The 23692-nt window shown below is 39.3% G+C and overlaps 1 protein-coding gene across 2 annotated transcripts in view; it reads right to left on the reverse strand.

Moving 5' to 3' along the window:
• Window positions 1-23692, reverse strand: part of b4galt2 (UDP-Gal:betaGlcNAc beta 1,4- galactosyltransferase, polypeptide 2) — a 171540-nt gene that overhangs the window by 135672 nt on the left and 12176 nt on the right. Inside the window, exons 1-2 of one of the 2 annotated variants that reach the window (XM_056392508.1) lie at window positions 21175-21315; window positions 10280-11306 (exon numbers count right to left, since the gene is read on the reverse strand). In XM_056392508.1, the coding sequence (XP_056248483.1) occupies window positions 10280-10628 (349 nt within the window). In that variant the 5' untranslated portion in view covers window positions 10629-11306; window positions 21175-21315. Of the gene's footprint in view, window positions 1-10279; window positions 11307-21174; window positions 21316-23692 lie in introns of those variants that run through there. The other variant, XM_056392507.1, reaches the window with a different exon arrangement.

A 23692-nucleotide genomic window follows, 5' to 3' on the forward strand; every position in this document is an offset into this window, starting at 1 on the left:
TGTCTCCACCTCCCACCTTCAAACACTTAATATCACGGTTGGTCACTATCTTTAAGCAGAACATCTCCGCTGAATATCTCAAGCGTGCATGAGCCGAGGAAATTGGCTCTGAAATACCTCTTGAGCTTTGGGGAAAAGGGGCTAAGTAGATTTAGGGATTGTTCTGTTAATACAAGACTTGAGCTCTTACAGTTTAACACTCTGAAACATATACACTATTCAAAAAAGGTCAAGAATAAGATCTAGCCCTCTGATTCTCCTAAACGTGACTAATCTGAGTCAGAGGATGGGACTTTAACTCACCTCTTCCAGTCATGCGCCAATGTGCAGGTTCAGGGAGGAGCTATTTCAATGGTACAGTGATACTTGGGCGCCCCTGACTTTATATTGTATTGTATGTATTCTACTTGGCTGTTCTGAATACGGCTTTCAACTACCATAGGAGAATCAACATAGTTTGAGGGAATGGAAATATTCATCCCCTCCTTGTGGTAAAAAATGACTCAGGGATATGATTTCCTGTTTATATTGGAAAAGATAAAGCACTATATGTCTAACTGTTACTCTATGTTTGTGAAGATCTTTGTAGATTATATTAGGAGACAGGGCATCTAACAAGTGCATCTATGCGGGTCTGTGCCCTGAGAAACATCATGTACCCCACACTATTGTGATATACTTCTTGTATTATTTTTCTTTGGATGTGAGAGTGGTTGGGTGGAGGAGCTTAGGGTCTTTGTTTTTGCTCTTCTTTTTTTTTTTCCTCTTTTTTCTTGTGTGTGCACTTTGCATATTAGAAAAAAACAAAACAACAAAAAAACAACAACAAAAAACACATTAAAGAAAATGAACAAAAACATTTTTAAAAAATGAAAACACTAAGATATATTAGAAAGATATAAGACATATAAGATATATAAGATACAACAAATACAGAGTGCTTATTTTTCTTGCGTTCACCCTTTATCGATGGGTTTATTTTCATTAGCTTGGTTCCACCCGCAGGGATTTATTTAAAAAAATGCAAAACCTCTATTTTATTTTATTTATTCATGCAGAATTTCCCAGTTCCCTCCACACTGACAGACCACCTGCACCAGCCTTTTATGACATGTTGCTGTGTAGCAGGAGGCCTCATTTTTCACCACTCCTGCAGCCACAACTTTTCTGCTTCAAGCATTTATGCATTAAGAGCTTCACAAACAGTAAAGGGCAATGAAAAACGGGGGGTTGGGATGGGTTGGGATGTGTGTGTGTGTGGGGGGGGGGGGGCATAATTACAAAACTATGTACAGTATGATTTTGTTGTCAGAAGCTCCCAGACTCTGATACCTTCACGTCATGCTGCCATACAGATACTATCTATGGAAATAAGTTCTCATCCTATATTCACTGCAGCGGTGTCTTCTGTTTATTTGTTTTGTGAATTGTTGTTATCTGCTTTATTTATTTGTTTCTTGGTTTTAGTTTTACACTGAAAGACGACAGTAATTGCTGTTTTTGTTTAGTTTTGTTTGTTTCCTCAAAATCTTTTCTCTATCTCATCTCCCCATTTTCTTATAGATGTGTGAGAGACCGAAACAGTATGAGATCTGAGAGAGGAAATGAAAACTGAAATAAGTGAGTGAGAGAGCAGTGTGTGTGTGTGTGTGTGTGTGTGTGTGTGTGTGTGTGTGTGTGTGCCAGATGACAGCAGCATGGGGCTGTGTGTTTCGTCATTTATCATTTGAAGAGCTTGCTTGTTAGAGCATACACATCTAAATAGTCACTCTGAACCAGGAGAGCTGACACGATTACCCAGTCAGGACTACAAACACACACACTGCATACTGTATAATAGCCTATAACAGTGTAATGTGACACACACACAGTACCAACAACACGTCTAGGATAGGATACACACACACACAGGTCACACAGAAACAGATAATCACTTCTGAAAAATAACTCTAATAATAATTTAGTAATAATTATTTAGATAAAGCTTGAGATTTGGTTTATGCACAAAAAAATGATTGTTTTTGTTATGTTTATGGAATATTGTGGTTTGGGTTTAAAAGTATGACTTCAATCAGGTCAGTTAGCCTCATCGTCATGGTTACAATAATGAAAACTTGGTCAAGGTTAAGTCAAAAACAAACAAACAAAAAAACTGTATGTAATCATAAGTACTTGCTACACTGAAACGGCCGATGCTGTCAACCACATACAGCACCACGATCTCTCGAATAAAAATGTGACCTTGTTTGTTTCTTGTGCAATTTTTAATCCTCTTTGTTCTGTGAGGCACCTCTCAGTCTTCAGCCATTCATCACTGTGACCATAGACACTTCGCCTGAAATACCAGTCAAACAATCGATCCAATTCAAGTATCAAGTTATCATTCCTGAGCAAGCCCTGAACATGTCCTTTCCCATGCCATATCTTATTTCCTGAAAGCCACAAGTTTCTGAAAGACCAGTTCTGCCTTGTGCCAGAGAGATCAGGGTGGGTGATGAGGCTGCTGAGGCATTTGACACCGTATCACTGTGCGAAATCACAGAGGCCGAGTCGAGACACACAGAGACAACCTGGGACGTAGCGTTTCACCTTTTGGAGCTGGTGAGCTCCAGCTCATATTCTGCTGAGGTGAAAGCACAGACGCTGCTAATGTTGCACAATACTGTTTATATTCAGTTTCTAAACAAGAACGACTGTGGAGACAATAATGACTTGCAAATAATTTAGAAAGAAAGAAAGAAAGAAAATCCAATAATATATCAAATAAATATATATCCAATAAATATCTAGAGGGACTCATGAAAAGACACTAATTAAAGCAAGGCAAAATTTAATTATACATCCACACGTGGTAGGAAACTCACATACACAGTGGAGCGGTCCTGTGGAAAGAACTGAATGGCACTGAAGAAAGGAAGCAGGGCCATTTTAATGAAGTTATGGCAGCCATTATGTTGTCAAGAGCCCTTTGCCTCCACGGCCATGGCTGCGTCGGCTTCCTCGTTGTGTGGGAGTGTAAGGTAATGTGTTTCTGAAGGGAACGACCTTGTTTATTGGCTTGATTGAAAGCTGTAAGGAAAATAGGCTGTTTTCCTTTCTCACCGGACTGATGTTATTTTCTTTGCCTAACAAACAGATTAGAAAACACTGGCACAATACATGAATCCTGAGCCACTTCACTTCAGTTGTTTTTCTCATCTTTTTATTTTTTTGTACTACATGATTAATCCCTAGCATGTTTTACAATCCACAAAATTAAAAAAGGGAATTGATTTTAATGTTGTGGCTGATCGATGTAGATACTGTACCTTAACTTCTATCAGTTACTGTTATGTATACAGTACATACCAATGCATAATGAAATTGCGTTTTTCTGTAACTATAGTGTTAGAGTGTGTTTCGTCTACATGTTCAGTTGAGAGCTAGCTTGAGACTGAAGATGTAGGGGAAGTGAGTACCCTCTGCCAAAAGTGGAGTCACACACCTGCTGACAACTCCAAACCTGTCTTATTTACATAATGTGTTTTTTCTAAATCAGCTTGAGAGCCACTGGAAAGGCCACATCCAGGAATCAGCTGGGTTTATTTCAGAGCTGGAAGGTTGTTGGAAGGCACATTGGATGGAGATGGCCTGAGCAAGTTAAAGTAATGTAACAAATAACAAACTAATTATTTCTGCCGTTGAGTAACGGGTAAGGTAATGCAGGTGCCTTTTTAGTGAATAATGAGTAACTGATTACATGTTGTAAGTAATTAACCAACACTGGTATGCACATGCGCACATTAAAGTACATTTCCAATTGCTCACATCCGCACACGGTTTATAGACACATAAGACAGACCACGTTTCCACTTCTGGACCACAGAGGTGTGGTCTTGTTTTATTCATAACCGGAGAGTCATTTGAATGGAATGACACGGACCCTGTAACCCTGAACTTTACATGTGTGTCTCCTGGTGGAGCCTGAACCGTTTCACCCTCCCTCCTTGCAAAATGTGAAAATAAAACCATAGATCCAGGGAGGTGCAAACCCTCTTCCCCTATATATACCCTCACCTTCCCAATGCTCCATGAACGGTGAGTTTGTGGCACCGCATGTTTTAAGACCGTTCTCTTACATTTTTAATAGGAGGGTTTAAATAGGACTGCTAAGGTTTAGAACAACGCCCTGTGTTAGCGAAGTTAGTGGGGCTCTAGACACATACAGTATTTAGCACATTTCTTCTTTCCTTGCTCGGCAGTTACTGCCCCCTCCCCCGTTTTTTTCCTGTATACTATCACTGACCTCTTTGGAAAGCTCCCCTTTTTCCACCGATGTGGGACCAGGTGTTGCTTCTCGTCTACACTGGCCAGTGAAACCAAATGTGTTTGGTTTTGATCTGCGAGTTTTAATAATAAGCAATTTTCTGCTGGTGGCCAGCAGATGCTCAGACATCCACGTGCATGTTTGTGTGTGTGTGTGTGTGAAGTCTTCTGAAGCTTGAACCCTATTATTTTTTCATGCTATTAATCACTTCCTCCTACGCAGATGACATGTTGACGCTTGAATGGGCACACACACACACATACAGACACACTCGCACAACACAAACACACACTTTCAACTCAGTGGGAGGTTAAAAGCTACTTTCCAGGCCTCGTTTTAATTGGATTCTCTACAGGGTTTTCCCAATCAAATGTAATTAGCGAGAATCAACTTCTTCTTCTTATACTGTATAAAACAGCGACTGCTGGGTGCGGAACAGGACGCACATCAGCCGCCCTTATCAAGATGGACACGACTATAATAACTGAACAGAGAAACACTCCATACTTTTATCACAAGCAGGAAAAACAGCAGTACTTCACAGTGCTTCTCTGCATCATCTGTATGGCACGCCATACCAGAGCAGTGCACATGACTTCCTCTGTGTCCTCAACTTCTCTCCTTTTATGTTCTGTCTTGACATCTTACTCCCTTCATGTCCTTACTGTTTATCATAAACTGTTACATTTGCTCTTTATAAGTTTTATTGTCAAAGGATGGAACTGAAGCTGCACATTCTTCATCCTTTTTTAATTGCTTTCTTTTGTCTTGACATTGTAATTTTCTTTCCCCTCCTTTTCCACCGCTGTACCTCAGCCTCTGCCGCCTCCCTGTCCCTGCAGGATTCGTTTTCATAGCCTGTCGTGACCCAACCCGTTCGCTTTGCAAATAACTGATCAGTCAGTTCAGCTTCCGAGTTGCTTGTCCTCGTCGTGGTGGCTACAGGGCGAATACAGCAGCCCCCCCAAACGTCCTCCTTGTGTAAACCAGCTGGATACAATAATTCCTTCTCTGTAACGTGCACAGTGAGTTGCCTATTTCATATGGAAGAGATACTGCGATGAGACTCTATGCTGAAATCCTACTGCTCACATAGCTGCTGAATCTATCATGTAACGAGACCACTCAGCATGGATGAGGTCTCTACAGTGAGATCTCATCTTCGCTGCTCGAGTCTCATTCATTCAATCATTTGTCAAAACAACGCAACATCTCACGACGGTTGGACCAGAGGTTGACCGCTTAATTGAGAGCTTTGCTTTATACTGTAGCTACTGCTTTACACATAGAGGTAATTTGAAGGAGACACAGTTGAAGTAATGAAAACAGAATGAATATGTTTTTTTCTTCACTCCTGATTTCCCCAGTTTTACTGAGAAAAGACAAAGAAGATCATTTATTTTGGCAATATTTGTCAATACCTTGGATCCATTTTTTGATGAACGCCTGATTTGCATATCCCACTAACAGTTCACACAAATGCATACACACACACACACACACACACACACACACACATGCAGCCAGGATATAAAGTGTGGATGCTAGCCACTCATACAGGCAGCACCTGTCAGCTGGTGTTCCGGGACAGCCAAAGGCTTGTTTGTTTGTGTCTCCCTCCCTCTCTCCATGTGTGTGTTTGTGTGTGTGTGTGTGTGTGTGTGTACCTCCGTTCAAGGTCTCTCTCTTTTTTCCCCCTCAACACCCCCTCACCTCTCCACCTGCTGTTCACTTCCTTCACTCCATCCCGCCTCTCTGTCTGTCTCACTTCATACCAACCATCATACCAGCGTCCATTAGATCTCTCTCTCTCTCTCTCTCTCTCTCTCCCTCTCTCCCTCTCTGCACCTGTGACTGAAAAACAGAGTCGTTCAGTCTTGCTCTGTCTTCCTGCTCATTACAGGCCCCAGGCAGCCACTCCATCACAGAGAAAAGGCAGAGATAAGCTACAAGAGTACACCTGTGCCTGGTATGAATGCCAAATCCAGAGTCAGTGACAGCCAATTCCAGGCCAAATAATGGAATCAGCGAACCTCAGCTTCAGACAAATCAACCTGACAGCTTTATCTCCCACTCCCAATTTCAAAGCACATTACAAACCTCATTATCAAATGAGAAAAGCAATCAGTAAAAAAAAAAAAAAGAACAAAAAAAAGAAGAGGAGAGAAAAATGTTGACAATGCCACAGTGCCGCTCGCGAGGGATTAAGTTTACAAAGCTCATTTACAGATGGAGCAGGTGGGAGAAATAAGAAACATGTTTTCATTTCATCAGCAAAGTGCTGCTGAGTGCTATTTGACAAAAGAAATATAAAATCTGTTATATTAACAACCACACAGTATAAATATACATGAATTATATTAGAATAACAAATAAAGCAAACATATTTTAATATAAGCAGCTTCCGACCTCGGCTGAGCTTCCTGAAAAGAATAGAAAAGACTCACCCTGAATAAGGGGAAAAAGATGAAGAGAATGACGGAGAATAAGAGATTCCACGATGGTGGGAATGCAACGTGAATTCCTAAATATTTCCCAAAATGTTTCCTATGCACTATGATACTAATTACATGAGAAACACCTTGAAAGGATAACTACCTGATAAATGTTCATACGTTCCTCATTTATTTTTGGAAACATTATTTTCAAACTCATATGAAAACTTTAAACAAACTTTAAACAATCTTACTTGATGCATGACTTGACTTAATCTGATTTGATTTGTATTCACACGTCACATTTTTGCCTTTTAGCAAGCCTGTTGTGTACAGACTAAAATGTCACACTAGCAATTAGGTAGAATTAAGTCATCGGAAACGTATCAATTGAATACTGTGAATACTTTTCTCAATAATTAATAGCAAATTACATAGTTGTTTTCCAGGAAACGTCTTAGAAATTATTGAGAAAAATTATGAAGAGCTTATTTATTGACCTGGAAAATAAACTGCTACTGAAATTAATAATCACAAAAAAAGCAATTACAAAAACTTAACATGATGAACATTTATTTGCTTTAACTAATTAAGCCTCAAAGCATCTGAGACAAATATGTCCATGTCTCCTATACTGCATATCTGCCAGACCAAACTTAAAAGCTTTTCTTTTACCTTCACAAACAATTATTGACAGACAAAGTGCAAATAATCAATTGTTCAGAGGAGCAATCTATTCTAAGGGACAGTTTGTGCTAAAGATTTATGCTGTCACTAAATGCAACAACAGAGCTTACTGTATGCAGAGCTCTGAATAAATACATGTAACCGCATATTTAGGAGGCAAATATCTCTTTGTGCGAATGCCCACCGACACTGTACGTCAATGTAACGCCAGAAAGACGTTGAACTCGGAATTGGAGTCAAAACCCAACGATGGCCGACTGACATTGTGACGTTTAGCAGACATTTAGCTGAAGCTGGGCTTTGGTCACCATGCCTCACAACTAGAAAGCCGGTATTCTACGTCAATGTGAGGTTGGAATGAGATGTTTTGCCAACTAAACAACACAATTTTAAACCAACAAAATATCAACGTCAGCTGTCGTCAGTATTCTCTGTCAAATTAACATTGGCATTAGACTCTGTCCTGACATTGAATTTTGGTCACCCAGTGTCACAAACTACATTCAACCAAACATCAACATCTAACAACAATGGTGGTCAGCTGCATGACTAAAAATGAATAAAATAATTGCAAAGTAACTTAACCTTATGCATCCAGCAAAGTTTTATTGTTTCTGTGTTTCTCTCGAGTCATGTTTTAAAACAAATAAAAAATACTCTTCTTTGGGTAATAATTTTAGTCTGATCTGGTTTCCCATGTAAAAAAGATGCAATTGACAAGTTACAATATTTCTAAAAGTTCAGCTACTCCTTCTCTCTCTATGAATCTATGAATGATCACATATTTTCATTTCAAACATTTAACTACTAGAGACAAAACGTCTCCTACGTCACTGAAAAGTCCACTCTCTGCATATGTGCACTGGAGGTTTTAAGTTTTCTCATCACACTTGTGTAAACTGCACCAGGTCTAAACTGGACCAGGACTCTGGGATTGGCGGTGATGTTACAAATCCTGCTCATTTATACTGTCAGATTTAAGGTGAGCACAGAGAAAGTTTTCCTCCTTCCAAAGGAGCAAAAGGGGGGCTCATTGGTATCAGGATCAGCTGACAGGACGCAGGTCAGGCCTACTTTATCTAATATGAAATAATGACAGTAGCTAGTTCCTCCTTTTGCAGCTCTATTATCTGCGAGTATTCCTGACAGAGAGGAGAGCGAGAGAGAGTGTGTGTCCACTGTGTAATTATAGATTTAGTAAACCCGAGGCTTAGTGTGACTCAATCAACCTCTGATTTGTTGGGTGGATGGATACTGATGATAATGAGGTGTGTGCGTTCATGAGTGTACACACTCTAACACTGCACCCCCCCCCATTGATACACCTTTTTCCCCCCAAGACGAGTGACCAGCGAATGTGTTTTTTTATGAATACAAAGAGGATTATGGAATTTGTTTGAAATCTTGCTGCAAAAGTGGGAAGTATCTACAATCATCTATCAGTTTTTCTTTCTTTACTTAAATTCTTACTTTACCTAATGAGTTTGTATAATGTATTTTTTCAAACTCATGCAGGCAATGCAGATTGTTACAAATTGTAAAAAACAGCGAATACATAACTTTGGAAGAAAAACTGCCTGAGAACACAAAAGAAATCTCCCTGAAGCTTTGTTGTGTACATCTGCTGCTGTGTGTGTTATTGTAAACGTGTGTTTACTCGTCCGGCTGCATGAATCTTTGCTAATAGCTCCGCTGTGGGTCTATAAGGTTGAAATATCACCGTGTAAATCGTTGACATTAAATCCGTTTTATGTTGCGGACTGATCCGGAAAAACGAAATTATGGCCACATTTGCTCTCCCACTAATTGGAAAAAGACTGGAGATGCATTTATTTACTGAATATATAATAGTACCCTCTAGCATCGAGCTCCGATCAAGGTCTCATCTCCCCCTATTCATTACACTAATCAATGGTGTGCAAATGCTCCTGGTTTACGTTATCGGGCATACAGTATGTACGGGCCGTAATGACAAATACAACAAACTGACAGGATAAACAAATAAAGCAAATAGGACGTTGAGTAAGGTGATTCAGCAAGACAGAAAGTGATTAAAATAGAACATTCTCATCCAAGCTCATTCATGCACATCAGAAACTTAAATATGACTTTATGGGCTGTAAAGAAATACAATGGGAATTTACAGCACAGAGCGGAAGCAGGGTAACTGTTTAACATGACACACTCACCCAACAATATTGTACTCAAAACACAAGGGAAAATCCTCTGTTTCCATTTGGATTTTCATTGAACAGAAAATGCATTACGGCAGATGTAGGTCCTGTCAATGCGGCTTTTCAGGTTTTCAAGGTTTAAGTCGATTCACAATTAAAAAAAAAAAAAACTAAAACATGATTGAAACATTTTATTTTTTAAGACTTTATGTTTAAGACAGTTGAGCAAGAATAAGAAAACACCTGAACCAAATGCAATCCTGTCATATCAATATTAAAATGTCATCCCATAGAGCTGTGGACTGTCAGTGCTACATGCTTCAAGTGGAGCACAGACGTCCACAGTTTAATAAGATCGAGCTTTTTTCCCCCCGTCACCCTTATGGACACAACAGTCAAATTCATTGTGAGATAGCCACAGCCAGGTCGCCTGAAACTGGGAGACATCTTATCCCAGTTAACTGCAGCAGGTGCAACTATTCAATTCACAATTTACGAGACTGTTGTGACTCAAGACAGCTAATATGAAGCCAGCTGTCATCTACAATACTCTTTCAATGACAAATAACGATCAATTATTTATCGCTCATTTAATTAATCAAATTAATTCGATACACAACTCATTCTTAATAGCTCTTGTAAATGGTAGAGGAAGTGGAGATGAGATTATTACTCACCGAGGCTGGGCGGGTTCTCAGGGCATGGCGGCAGCGGCTTGGGGGAAGGCGTCTGATTGGTCTCTGGCTGCACACTCGGCACCAGTTGCTCGCCCGTAGCCAGGTAGCTTGCTAACGTCGCATTTGGCCTGGAGAGGTTGTAATAGTAAAAATGATGTCCGCTCCCTGCTGCTCCACTGCCATTATTCCTGGATCCGTTGCGTCCGTTGTTGAAGCGGCTGAAGAGGTCGAAGCGCTGCGAGTAGACGTCGAAGTACAGTATCATCATGATGAGGAAGTGGAGCAGGCAGAGCAGCATGACGCCTTTACAGATGCGCTCCAGAGTTCGGCCCAACATCAGCCGGGTCATGGCCGAGTGAAGTGACCGTCCTGCGACGGCCAGCCAAGGCAATGCAGGTGTGGCACGTTCACAGGCATGCAATATCAGCTGCTGGTGGATCTCTCGATAAGAATATGTTGTTGGCTGATTCCCGACTATCTGACTTCTGCAGGGGTCATGGGCTCATAAATGAAGGAAGGGAGGCTTCACTGTCAGCTCCACGTAAAGCCTGTGTTTCCAGCTTGTTTTGTGTGTAGCCAGGTTCCCTGAATGACAAGTACTAAACTATTTCCATCAGCCTTGATCCCAGGGGGTCCTTCATGCCACAAGTACTAATCCTTTATTAGAAATATGGCAAATGTGTTCTAATGACAACTTCGTAATCTAAGACATAAGGCTGCGAGGCAGATAGGATTTAGCTGATATTGACGTGATCATATGTTGATTTTAGACACTATCCCAGTGTCATGTTGCTGCTGCCATATGGTATCCCTGTGTTAAAAGATAGTCCGATCTGTCCAAGAACTAGAGCTCAAAACTCAGAAATCCCAGTGATGGCACACGACTGGCTGCTACTGAGAAACATTCATCAATTTGTCGAGTAGAGGATCCGCTGACATTTCGGACTAGACGTCCTCTTCTTATGGCATCAGATCAGTCAGATCTGCAGTTTGTTTGGCTGGCCTCTTTGCTGGTAGTCCCAGGCACCTGAAGCAAAATAAAAGACACAGATAGGGGAAAAAAAATTAATTAGAATGAATCCTAATCAATGTTAAATGTAATTTAATTACACTAATTTATCAAACATTTAACTGAAAGGATGGCTGCTGTCTATTGGTGTTAATGTTTTGACTTCTTACTTAAAGCAACGCAGGTGAAGTGCTATTAATTATAACAGTGTATTTTCACTCCATCCACTGACTTGTTGCATTATTTGCTGTATAAAATCAAACCAAACACCATCGATCTTCTTCTGGCATTTTTAGAGTATCCAGTGACCTTGTTCTCATTTGATATGCATGGTTGAGTAGCAGTTAAATACATTTAGAAGTTCACTCTCGCTAGAAAAAGAGGCACACATTTAAGAATCTTTTGACAGAAACAAAATCAACAACAAAAGCATCTACAGACGCAAACAAACAAGGAGCCTTGACTGGGGCTGTTCAGCCGAACTGACATGCCAAGTCAATTTTCCAGCCAAGTGGTTTAAAAAGCATTTATGATGGAACGAGACGGCAAGTGGGAATACACAACGCAGTGAACACATGAGCAAAGGAGAGGAAGAGAGTGCACCGAGAGCTTTCCTAGAGGCTATGCTTATCGTAGCTTTATGGTTTTTCCAATCAGTGAGAGAGAGGAAGTAGATGAGGTTGAAGTAGTAGACAATAAAAACCCATGAATGACATCAGACTTCTTGACAAGAAGCCAACGGAGTCAGAGAGAAAGAAAGGGAGAGAGAAGGAGTGATAGATGTTGTGATTCTAATGAGTGAATCCGTTGAATGGCGAATCAATTAACTGACTTATCGTTTCAGCTCTACCTTAAATATTAAACCTCTGGTATGGCCCTATATTCAAATGCCTTGTTTTATGTGACCAACAGTCCAAAACAAAGATACTCCATTTACAATCATATATGACAAAGATGCACATGTCCAAGGCTACACCACTTCTGGAAGTCAATTTATAATACTTTAACTAAAATACTAAAAGAGCCATTAGACCCCATCCCCTCCTATTGCTTTATTCGGTGTTACACCACCGGATGTGCATCTAAACAATCACAAGTGCAACATTGTTGATCTTCCACACTTTGTCGAACAGGTGGCTCATACTGTTCAGATGGAAAAACCCACTCCCACCTACAGTATGTATTCTCACTGGATCAAAGAGGTTATTCAAAATCTCAAGATAAAGAAGATAAGATACTCTCTCCAAGGGTCTGCGCTGAAATCATATGTAATTTGGCAGCCATTCAGGACATTTGTAGAAAAAAAAAAATGGAAGCAGAGAATCTAATCTTATTATAATTACGTTTCTCCTCTTTGGCAGTTGTTGGAAATTACTAAACTGGGTTGGATGGACACTTTGTATTTTTTGTACACTGTGAAATTACTCAATAAATAGACTTTGATCAAAAGAAAAGGATAGAACCCTCACTTCTCAGCTGTGAGGCCCAGTGAATGTTTGGCATGACTAAAACAATTAATTGGTTATTAAAAAAAGTTGACAATTAGTTTTCTATCCTATCAATTAACTAACCTTAATCAACTAATCGTTGCAGCTGTAAAGGTGTTAATTTGTTATCCGAACAAAATTCCAGCATTGTGTTGCAACTGGTATCCAATAATTACATTACATCATGCCCAACAGTCCAACAGCATGACTAAGCGTTTAGGGGAAATGCAGCACAAACTGGCATCTGCTTGACTGGTGAGGTTAAGTTTCTGTGATGTTTTCTCGAGGCAGGTAGAAGCAAAACGCAGCAAACTGAAACATATGTTGGGTGACTGAGCTGATAGCTGCTGCCTGTCCAGATAGTTGGCTGCCTCTTGCTGTGTCTGTCTTTTGTCTGTGGGCAGCAAAGTCGAGACTGCCAAGACGGAGCCTCGAGGGGTGTGTGTGTGTGTGTGTGTGTGTGTGTGTGTGTGTGTGTGTGTGTGTGTGTGTGAGAGAGAGAGAGAGAGAGAATGTGTGCCCAACTTGCTAGTTAATGAGATGGATTTCTGCTGACCGAAGGACCCAGACACCGCACGCCAGTCACACCATAATGCTTGTGCAGGTCAGGATTTATTTCCCAGCCGTGCTGCTCCTCAGTGACTGAACAGGCTGGCATGTAATGCATCGGGTCTAAATTTTTCAAACATGCAGTCGGGCAGCGAGGCAGATAATCAGTCAGACAGACAGAGGAGCCTCGCCCCATTTTCTGCTTCAACTACAGAGCTCAGGGGCAAGGTGGTCGCCCTCTGCGTCCAACAGGTGTTGAACCATGCGAGTGCAGTGTGGCGCTGCTGAAAATCAAAGGCAGGAAAACGGAAGAAATAAATCCACAGACAGCATAGAGAGTCTATTTTACCCCGGACGACCAGCTGCACAGGACTTATCAGATATCAATGTGCATACAGCACACATCAGTGTTTTTCCTCTCATGCAGGGTGCAAAAACAAAGCTCATGAGGGCTGAATCCATCTGCACCTCGGCCTCTTCATTTCGCTCAACAGACTTTTCTCAAGACAACTGTGTGTGGTTCTATCTTGGGGTTTTATTTTTTATTTTTTTTGTCTTGAAAAAAGGTCAGCAGACCAAAACAAAAGACAATCAAACAGTGCAAAAGAAATCTCTGTCTTTCAGTTGCTCTCTTGTTGCTGTTTTTTCCTCTGTACTTTTTACTTTTCTTTCTCTCTCTGCAGCATCTCACAGGGATTGTGTACATGACAGTGCAGGGTGTTCACTTTCAACTTAATATGTAAATGTCACCTCGGGAGAGACAACAAAGCAACAAAGGTATGAGTCTAAAAGAATCTGAACAGTCTGAAGACTTTGAAGATTGCAAGTCAGAGAAAGACCAAGGAGAGAAAAGAAAAGGCAAAGATGGCCACAGCGACAGAGAGAAATAGACCCTTTATATAACCAGTTTATTCAAGGATCCCTGTAACTCTCTTTTTAACAACAGCAATAAATTTCATAACAGCACCTGATCATACCATGTCTGCCAAGGACTCCACAGAGAAATGCTGTGAAAATATGTGAAGTGGAATGTAACCGCCTGTTTTCAAGGCTGATTCTAAATCAGCAGTCCAAAGATTGGACACCTAAGATGGCCTGAGGAAGAGATGACCACTACTACTACCAATACTACTGAGAAATAGCAAGTGATAGGCAACCAAAGATGGGAAGGGTCACAGAAAGTCAAAGTGAGATTAGAAACAAAAATTATGATGAAAAATGATGTAACTGAAAGGTATAGACAGGTGAACATGTTTGTCCTCACAAGGCACAACTTAATTGGTCTAAAATACCGCCTCTAAGCCAATCTAGGACACATTACTGTACGTCGACTCCTCAGCAAAATTAGACCAGAGGTATGTCCCAGTGTGGCCAATCTTTGTAATTTGTAAGGATTTGTGTAGCACATTCCAGTGTGTCTCCAACCACAGAGATTAGTGGGCTCACTAATCTCTATGTGAAGCTACAGAAAGTGCAGCTTTAGTCACAGAGGTTAACAACCGTGCTAACTCATTGTTCAGTGGGTTGTGGATTAATTATAATACTGCAAGGGAGAAATTCTGACAGGGGGGTGTAGCTGTAGTGGGCTTGTTGGATCAAGACGTCAGGGTGACACTTCACTAAGGTAAGCAACACCTATTGTATTGCCATGCATGTTGCATGGAAACTCACATTGGGTCTGGATGTCAATATGGTATTAAGTATGGTGCATTTTATGCAAATACAAAACTTTCTTGGTCGCCCAAACAAATGCACCTATTAATGAAAAACAAACCAATTCATAACCATTAGTGTGCCACCAGACTGATTATAAACTTGTAGTGTTTTTACATAATTCATTAATAAAATGGCCCATTCAAAAAGCTAAAAAGCATAAACACAAGATTCAAATCATGCATTATAACTCAAAGGGAAAAAAAATTACAAAAAGATCCAATTACAACTGAAACGATTAGTCGATCAATGAATTAGTCAAGCGACAGAAAAACAATCTGCAATTATTTTGATGACTGATAAATCGTTTCAAGAATTCCAGATTCTCAAACAAGAGGTTTTCCTGCTTTTCTTCAGTATACAGTACATCAATATAAACTATGTTGCATATGGCTAAGCAAAGGTGTGATGGGCATTTTTTGACTGTTTATAGACTAAACAGTTAATCAAGAAAATAATCATTAGTTACAGCACTAGATCCAACTATTAAAAGGTAATTGGTATTTATATTATATTTAAATGTTAATACATTTTAAGAGGGATAGGCAAAATGAAGTAATCGAGTAACGGTCACTGATGGTCGTGCTGTGTACAGGCATCACTATGGTTTGATGTTACTGGTCAGCTGGTAGCTGAACAGCTAATGAAGCAAGTCAGTGATTGTGAAGCATCAACAAAGCAACTGAAGCCAATCACCAAATTCAATAGTGACTTCAGTGTATAAAATGAAACATTTTTTACTTATTTATCCAGCAAAAACTACAAATCATCCTCCGTCTCCAGCTTTTCAGGATTTGTTTTTTTGTTTTTTGTTTTTTTATCTGTTTGATAACATTGTTATTTGAATAGCGTTGTCTACAGCTTGTAGACACTCTGGGTTCTTGTGAGTTGTGATGGGCATTTGTCAAACTTTTAACCAGTTTTTCCAGTACAGAAAATAAATGCAGCATACTTATTTCACATGCTGTGATTACTCAAATTCCAGTTTTCACATAAAAGTGAAACAAACTGTACATCTCCAGTTGTTGCAATGTTTTGGAAAGTTTTAAGATTAAGTGCTGGGTAAAAAATAAAAGAGAATATGTTTCAAGCATTTCTTCAACTACTTTAGAATTTGAGATGTTGACTCACCAAAACTAAGGCTTTTAATAGAATATTAAAATATATGAGATCAACTGACCTCAGAGAGTGAGTACGTGTAAGGAAACAGAAAAAGAAAAAAAAAAACTGACAGGGAAAAATATGAAACTTAACAGACTGTGATTTCGTTTTCATTTTTGCAAAGCGAGGGTGAACATATTTTACTGTTAATGTCACTTTTTTGTTTTCCTTTGTTGTTTTGATCATCTAATGTCTCAGTACCTGACAGGCTACAAGCTAAATTAGCTCTTTAAACTTGTTATTCAAATGAGGACTGATGACCTTAAGAAGCATTTGCAAATAGATACACATAGGCACACGCAAATGCAGCACTTTGGTTTTCTGTTGCTATAGTACTGCATTCATCACAATACACACTATAAACACTCACATAACAACAGAGAGAGAGAAGAAGAAGAGGAGAAAGGCCTTGACAGATGCATCTTTAAGTGGGATATGTAGCAAGCATTTTGGGAAAACCCCCCCCCCATTCCACTCGGGTACTGACACTTTTTTTGAGCAATTTTGGATTTTTATTTTGAAATGCACTGTCAGTGGAAACTCTTAATACTGTTTCAGGTTTGCTGCCATTATCTGTGACAGCAGGCATAGTGATTGTACATTTCCAAAAACTTTCTCCTCGCACTGTGCTATATTTGTCACCAGAAAAAAAAACAGCATGTTCAGGAAGAATCAGTCAGTCGAGGGACTCGCTACAGCTATTAAAGCAGGTGTAAGGACAACAGACTACACATTTCACTTGATATACTAACTACCACTATGCAGCCTCCCATTCATTAGGTTGAAACATAATTTTTATAGTCGAGAAACCCAAGTACCGACAACTCACTGTTCGCTAAACTCCTGCTCTGACATAAGCTGCACTCTTTTTCATGCCCTGCTAACTAGCTTATTACCTACAGTGGTAACCCCACATTATTTCCAAAGGAGTCGTTAACTATCGTTAACTAGCCAATTTATTTGGTGAAGTCTCGGGTTATGTTAGAAAAGAATCGGAGCCAAGGTGCTACTATATCAGAGTTTACATCGAATAGTGTCACATCTGTCAGACTGCATCATCTGTTGCGAGGATTTTGACTTTTTGCCTGGAACATGAAGTTTTAGCCTCAGTCTTTTAGCACAATATCACATACTGTACGTAACTTATGTGCATATTTAAGATATTTAAATACGCTGATATGTACGTTTGATACAGCTGACAAAAATCTGCAAGCACCAGCTGAAAAAAAAACAACAAGTCATCAGCTAGAAATGAGACGCTGCTTTTGTTGCAGTGGTAAAACTGCCGGCTTTATCATTCTAAAATGGATATGTGACTGATAAGTTTCTATAAAAGAATAAGAATGTCCTGTTGAGAGTTTAAATTTTATTTCTTTTAGACAAGTTCATCCGTTAAGATGCAGCTGTGAAATTTACATTTTAATAAGACTGCAGGGCTTAGTCCTAGTGCTGTGGTTTCTGCCTTTGCTAGACTTGTTCATATACACAGTTACAGATGTGACTCTCACAGACCAGAATAATAAAATACAGTAAATTAATTCTTGAGCTAAGTGGAATTGTATGTCATTTTAGCGCAGAAACACTACAAAGAAGACACAAGAACATGGATGTAAGATTAAAAGGAGGGCGATAACACATGTTTAACACGTTCAAACCAATCCATCACAAAGTGCAGTCAGTTAAACCAAGGCATTAAATCTTAGTATATAGAACACGCTTAAACATTTCTGTGTGGCTACATGGACAAGCTTTGAAGGAACTCTTTGAGACACCGTACTTGTTTAAGAATGTCTTGTCTTGTCACATAAATGTAATGGATGCCTCAGTTTCAGACTTAACACACATATCAAAAGGTACATTCAGATTAAGTGCCAGTTAAAGCTCCTCGAATGTCTAGAACATCTGTATCTTAAAATTTTAATTGGATGCCAGACGGGTGGCCAGACTGGTAATTTGTGAGGGTACATAATTCATCGAGTCGAGGGCAAGCATATGCTGAAAGGAGAGATGGTCTGTGACTGACCTGAGAGCTTTTAATGTGAAAGGACAAATCAAAGCATGCCAAATTAATGATTTTATACAAAAAAATAGAAAAGTACAGTTTTGTATTAGAAATAACAATCCACATTTGATTTGATTCAAAGTTTATAGCATTAAGTTCGTTTCATCCTCCACTGTTAAACACTAGTCAGTTCGACTGAAACATTTCTGGGTTGAATTCAGCTCCAGCTACAGTATATGCAGGGCAAAAGGGTCAAAAACTAGCCTTCGGTCCCTCTCAGTCACAAGTCCCCAAGTTTAGTGCAGTGCAGTGCGTCCGTGGCGTGGTTCAGACTCAGTAAATGTCTGTGTGTGAGGTTGAAGAATCTCTAAGTGCACATGAAAAGATTTCTACATTCTTTACTGTACAACAGTTTTTGTCCATCTCTCTCCAGAAATGGCTTTAACTGTGTAGTGCCACTTCACTCCTCATTCCAACTAAGCAACTCGACTTGTCAAATATTCAAAAACGCAGCCATGCTTCACATTCTCCACAGAGACGGGAACACAGACGGAAATTTAGAACATCAATTACTTCAACCAGAAATGTGAGAGGTGCTTCTTTTTGCAGTTTGAACTTTGTTAAATTTTTATCATCACCAGTGCATTTTTATCTAGAAAAGCAGCCACCGATGATGTATTCTGAGACTAAAAAAATTGTCAGGGTGTTGTTATTATCAAGAAGAAAAGACCAAAATGTAGGGAAATCAAAGAAGCATCACAGGTGTACAGAAGAAATGATTGCTGTCCAACTGTGTGATCCCCACATGCAGCTGACTGTATGCTGACTGCTCATCCAAATTTCATAGAAGTGAAGCTGATGAATTCAGATTGCTTATTTTCACCAACCAGGAATCTAAAACCCCGAAATATAGTTTATTATCACAGAAGAGGAAGAAAATCAGCACACATTCACAACATCTAAGCTCTAGAAAATAGTTAGAATTAGAAACATTATCTATTGCAGGAATATAGAGACATTACTATATCTATTACTGTTGACAATTCTGTAACTCTGCTGCCTGCAGTGCACTACGGAAGCATCGGATTAGTAATGTAAAAGGAAATGTTTCAATACATTTAGTCTAAGTTAAGTTAATAGAAAAAACAGGGGCTTTTATCTTTTATATATATTTGAGATAAAATATAGCCTTGCAATATCAATGTAAACTTTTAAAACCATTGCAATTCCATATTGCCACCATGACTTCTTTTCACTGGAAATAAGGGCTTTTCCAGATAAGTTACCAAATGTTGATATTGGCATCTCTGGTGTTCTCATCTTATATTTCACCACAGTTTCCTGATCAGCAAGTCAAGTCAGTGTCACACCTTTAACTGCCTCAACCCCTTTGTTCTTGTAATGGGCTATACAAATAAACTTGCTCTGCCTTGCCTAAAACTGCCTTCCTGCCAGGTGATCAGCCAGGTAACTCAACACTTTACAGATGCACCACACCAAAACTACTCCATTTTAACACAGATTAGTTATGTAGAAGAAAAGTGACACTTTTAGTGAGGTTTTAGTTTTAGTTTCAGGTCCAGGTACAGAACAGCAAAAACCAGGGGCTTTTAATGTCATATTGCAACCGTGACTGCTTTTTATTGAAATTAGGGTTGTCACGATACTATTTCACTATTGACGTTACAGACGGGCAGGACAGATAACGTTTGCTGCCTAGCTCCCACGTTAATGTTAGTCGCACAAAACTTGACGTTAATTTAGTTTTACGCTGGCAACGCCAGTTCAGTGTTGTGAACGCCAACTAGCATTCATGTGTTCAGCTGCCAGTGAGGAGAGGGGCTGGCGTCTGCAGTGGTGCTGTATGAAGTTGTGTGTCAACTGGAGGTGAAGACGGTACTGTTGGTATTGATTGCATCGACTGTTGCAAATGAGTATCTAATCCGATACAAATTTTTAGTATCGATTAGTATCTGAGTATCTATTTTGCACCACAGCAAAACTACTCCATTTTAACACAGAGTGATCCTCACAGTTTAGTTATGTGGAAAAAAAGTGACACTTTTAGTGAGGTTTTAGTTTTAGTTTCAGTTTCAGGTCCAGGTACAGAACAGCACCACTGGAGCCACTAGGAGATCAGTGTCATATCCTCAGCAGGGCAGACGCTCAAGGACACACTCAGGTCACCCTGCTGAGGCACAGGCATATGGCATCAGATCAAAGAATAATGAAAGGATGGGGAGTGGAGCATTAGGATGAGTGCTACATACTTTACAGTGAATCAGGTGCAGATGGAAAAACTGAAAACATGCATCTATAACTACAGGGATGCACTACAGATTGGTTGTCTTTGTCTTGCAGCTTTGACAACTACGTCTGACCACTTGTCTTACTTGTCCTCAGATGTTAAAATAGCAATAATCAATATCTTTACATTAATGACTACTTGTATATGAACTACGTTAATTGTGCTGATGAACCCCTTAAATGCTTCACGTGGGGGGGGGGGGCTTTACTGCATACACTTTACTCTATACATCTTACTTGTGAGCTTGTCTACAGCTCTTACCTTGTCCTATTCTTATCTCAGATTGCATTTCATTGCTCTCCTTCAACTTAAGGGATTCTCTGAACTCAACCTTACATTTTACAAACTGAACAGCTTATTTCACCATTGTTAATTTCAAGCCACAGATATATTGTGAGCCAGTTAGCCTGAAATTTGTCATTTCAAGCTTCTGGCCCTTAACTGTTAACAATGTAATGTTTTGGCCAGAACAGGCAGACAAGTTCAGTGAAAAACAAAAAAAACTCCTCTGTACACTACCTGCTCAGCAACAAACAGCATAAAGACAAAGTTAGTGACTAGCTAGTGAGCATAGCAGAGAATTCAGCTGCTGAAGAGACAGATATTTCCCTCAGGAGTTGGTAAAGACCAAAAACAGAGCAAAAAGACAGTAAATATTGAACTCACTTTCACCAGGTGGACAGAGACACAACTCCAAATGAATGATGTTCAGTATCAAAAGTTTGCCATAATTATTGAAAAAATGATAAATGTATAAATGCAAAATCTAGCTGGATGAAGATCACAGCCAGAGCAACTCTCTCTCATCTGTTCCCCACTCTCTCCCTCTTGCGTTGTAACCAACAAGCCAGTCCTCCCATTCCTATCAAAAATGGATTAGTCATGCTACACAGTGTCTAAAGCCTAAGAGCTCTCTCATTGCTCAAGCACATCTTGCTGTAGGCAAGTTCATCTCATCAAGTTATCTACACTGTTGTAATTTAACAGAATTTTTACTGTATATTTTACAGATTTTTCCTGTATTAAAAAAAATACATGAAAATATTAATAAAATTATAAAAATAGACTGTGATTTTACATGTCATGAAAACACCGTAACTGTGAATAACCATAAAATTTAAATTTTTTTAAAAGAAAATTAAGGTTTTTTGTTTTTTTTTTACATAAAAATACTGTTAAAATAGATTTGCAAATGTATCGTAGTATTTGTTATCTAAGAGATTAAACTGTTAAATTTAAGTTTAATACTGTTAAAAGGGTAAAATGAGATAAAATTGCTGACAATTAACAATAAAAGAAGTATTCGTTCTGTAATTTTATTGAGATTTGTTTGTTAATTTACAAAAATCTTGTGTAATTACGGAAGTTTTCACAACAAAAATGTTGAATAAATGTGTTTTTGTCAATGTATAACATGTATAAGCAGTGGTAAAATGTCAAAATATAGTTAATATAATTATAGTTTCAGATTTTTTCCCAATTATACTTTTAAGGTAAAGTAAATGTTTGGTTGTAATAAATATATGCATTAATTATGCATAAATTGCATAAATTTGAGTATACACCCTGGACAGAAAAGTGCCTTATTCAAATATTAAAGTTTGAATCTTTGCCGTCCAATCAGAGCATTGCACTCGGCTCCGCCTCCTCGAGCTCCGGGACAGTTGTGTTTGTGAGCTACGCTACAGTCTCTGCTCTCCTCCAAAAGTCTGTCGGCTAACTTGCTCCTCCAGAACTTTCTGTCTTCGGCTGCCAGGGAAAGGTAGTTTAACAAGGTAAACATTTTTTGAGTGGAATTATTTAGATTATGTTGTTTATGTGAAATTATGTAGATTATATGTTTTCAATTGCTATTAGCCAACGTTGCCAGTGAAGGGCAAATTTATAAGCATTTTAGCTGTGTCCAGATACGTTACCATTAGGCTAACATTAGCTCTAAGGTAACTTATAGCTGGTTCTGTCGTTGGTTGTTAGGTTCATAGACAGTAACATTATCAGCCGGTCAGTGGACAGTCTTTTTTCCTCCAACATTTGGCGGCCACAGTTGCTGCAGAGGTTGAAATTTGCCGTGAAAGTCAATGTTATGCTTGCGGCTATTACAGACTCCCGCTTTTTTCTGGCTGTTGAGTGTTTTGAGAAAAATGCGGTGCCTGATTTTGCATGCCAGGACATACTGTATTTGAGGCCAAAGTGTCATATTTACCTTAGTTAAGTTATACTGTTCATTTGTTGATGATTATAATTTATGGCTGTTTGACCAGTGTTAAAAGATGTACTCCTGTTGCATTCGTGGAACATCTGTTCAGTCAGTAAATGCATATGTTGTGCTGTCCAGCAGGCTGAGCCAAATATGTCCAGTGGTCCTGAAGTACTGAAGTTGAGTGGTCCTCAACTGAATCCTTGACATTATTACTTTTCTAGGTAAGATATACAACTAGAAAAAGTAAATGATGATTACATTGTGAATAAATAAATACATTTTTAAAACTTTTTCTTTTTTCACGTGTTAGGACATTGAGCTTAGCCCATTTAAAAGCTACCAAGTTCACCACAGCGTTGTCCTGGTCTTAGTAGATCCATGAGCCTTCGCGTGGATCTGTTTCTGTATTCTGTTGGCACATTTCTGGTGAGTAATTCCATACAAACACAAATTCATAAGTAAATGACTTAAGGGTTGTACACAGAACTGCAAAGCACAGTATTCCCGCCTTGAACGGACTGTGTAAAAAGGGGCTTAACATTAACACTAGTTAGATGCGTGGATCCGCATTAACTTCGGCGGATCAGGCGGGTTGAGCCCAAAAATGAACATTTTGAATAATAACGGATGAATGGATGGAATGATATAATTAGGAACATAGTACCGGTAATTCAATTCTACATTATGTTTTGTTGGCATGCAAATTATATAGGCACTAGGAGTTACTCGGGACCTAGATTTTATTTGGCTACCTATTCATCTGACTACTTGTTAGGTTATATTGTGGGGATGACATTGGTGCTTTCATAAAATATTTACACTGAAAGCACTGAAAGCCTAAAGCTCACCGCTACGCCGCTGATTGTAAATTCCCTATCAACTCGGTGTTTCATGAAGTAACTTGCCTCTAATGTAATTTAACTTGGTTGTGAGTACCTTTACTTTGGCGTGTAAAGCTGGGTGGTGGTGCCGCAGACGTTGCAT

Source organism: Seriola aureovittata, chromosome 12 (assembly GCF_021018895.1).
Source record: "Seriola aureovittata isolate HTS-2021-v1 ecotype China chromosome 12, ASM2101889v1, whole genome shotgun sequence".
Lineage (NCBI taxonomy): Eukaryota > Metazoa > Chordata > Actinopteri > Carangiformes > Carangidae > Seriola > Seriola aureovittata.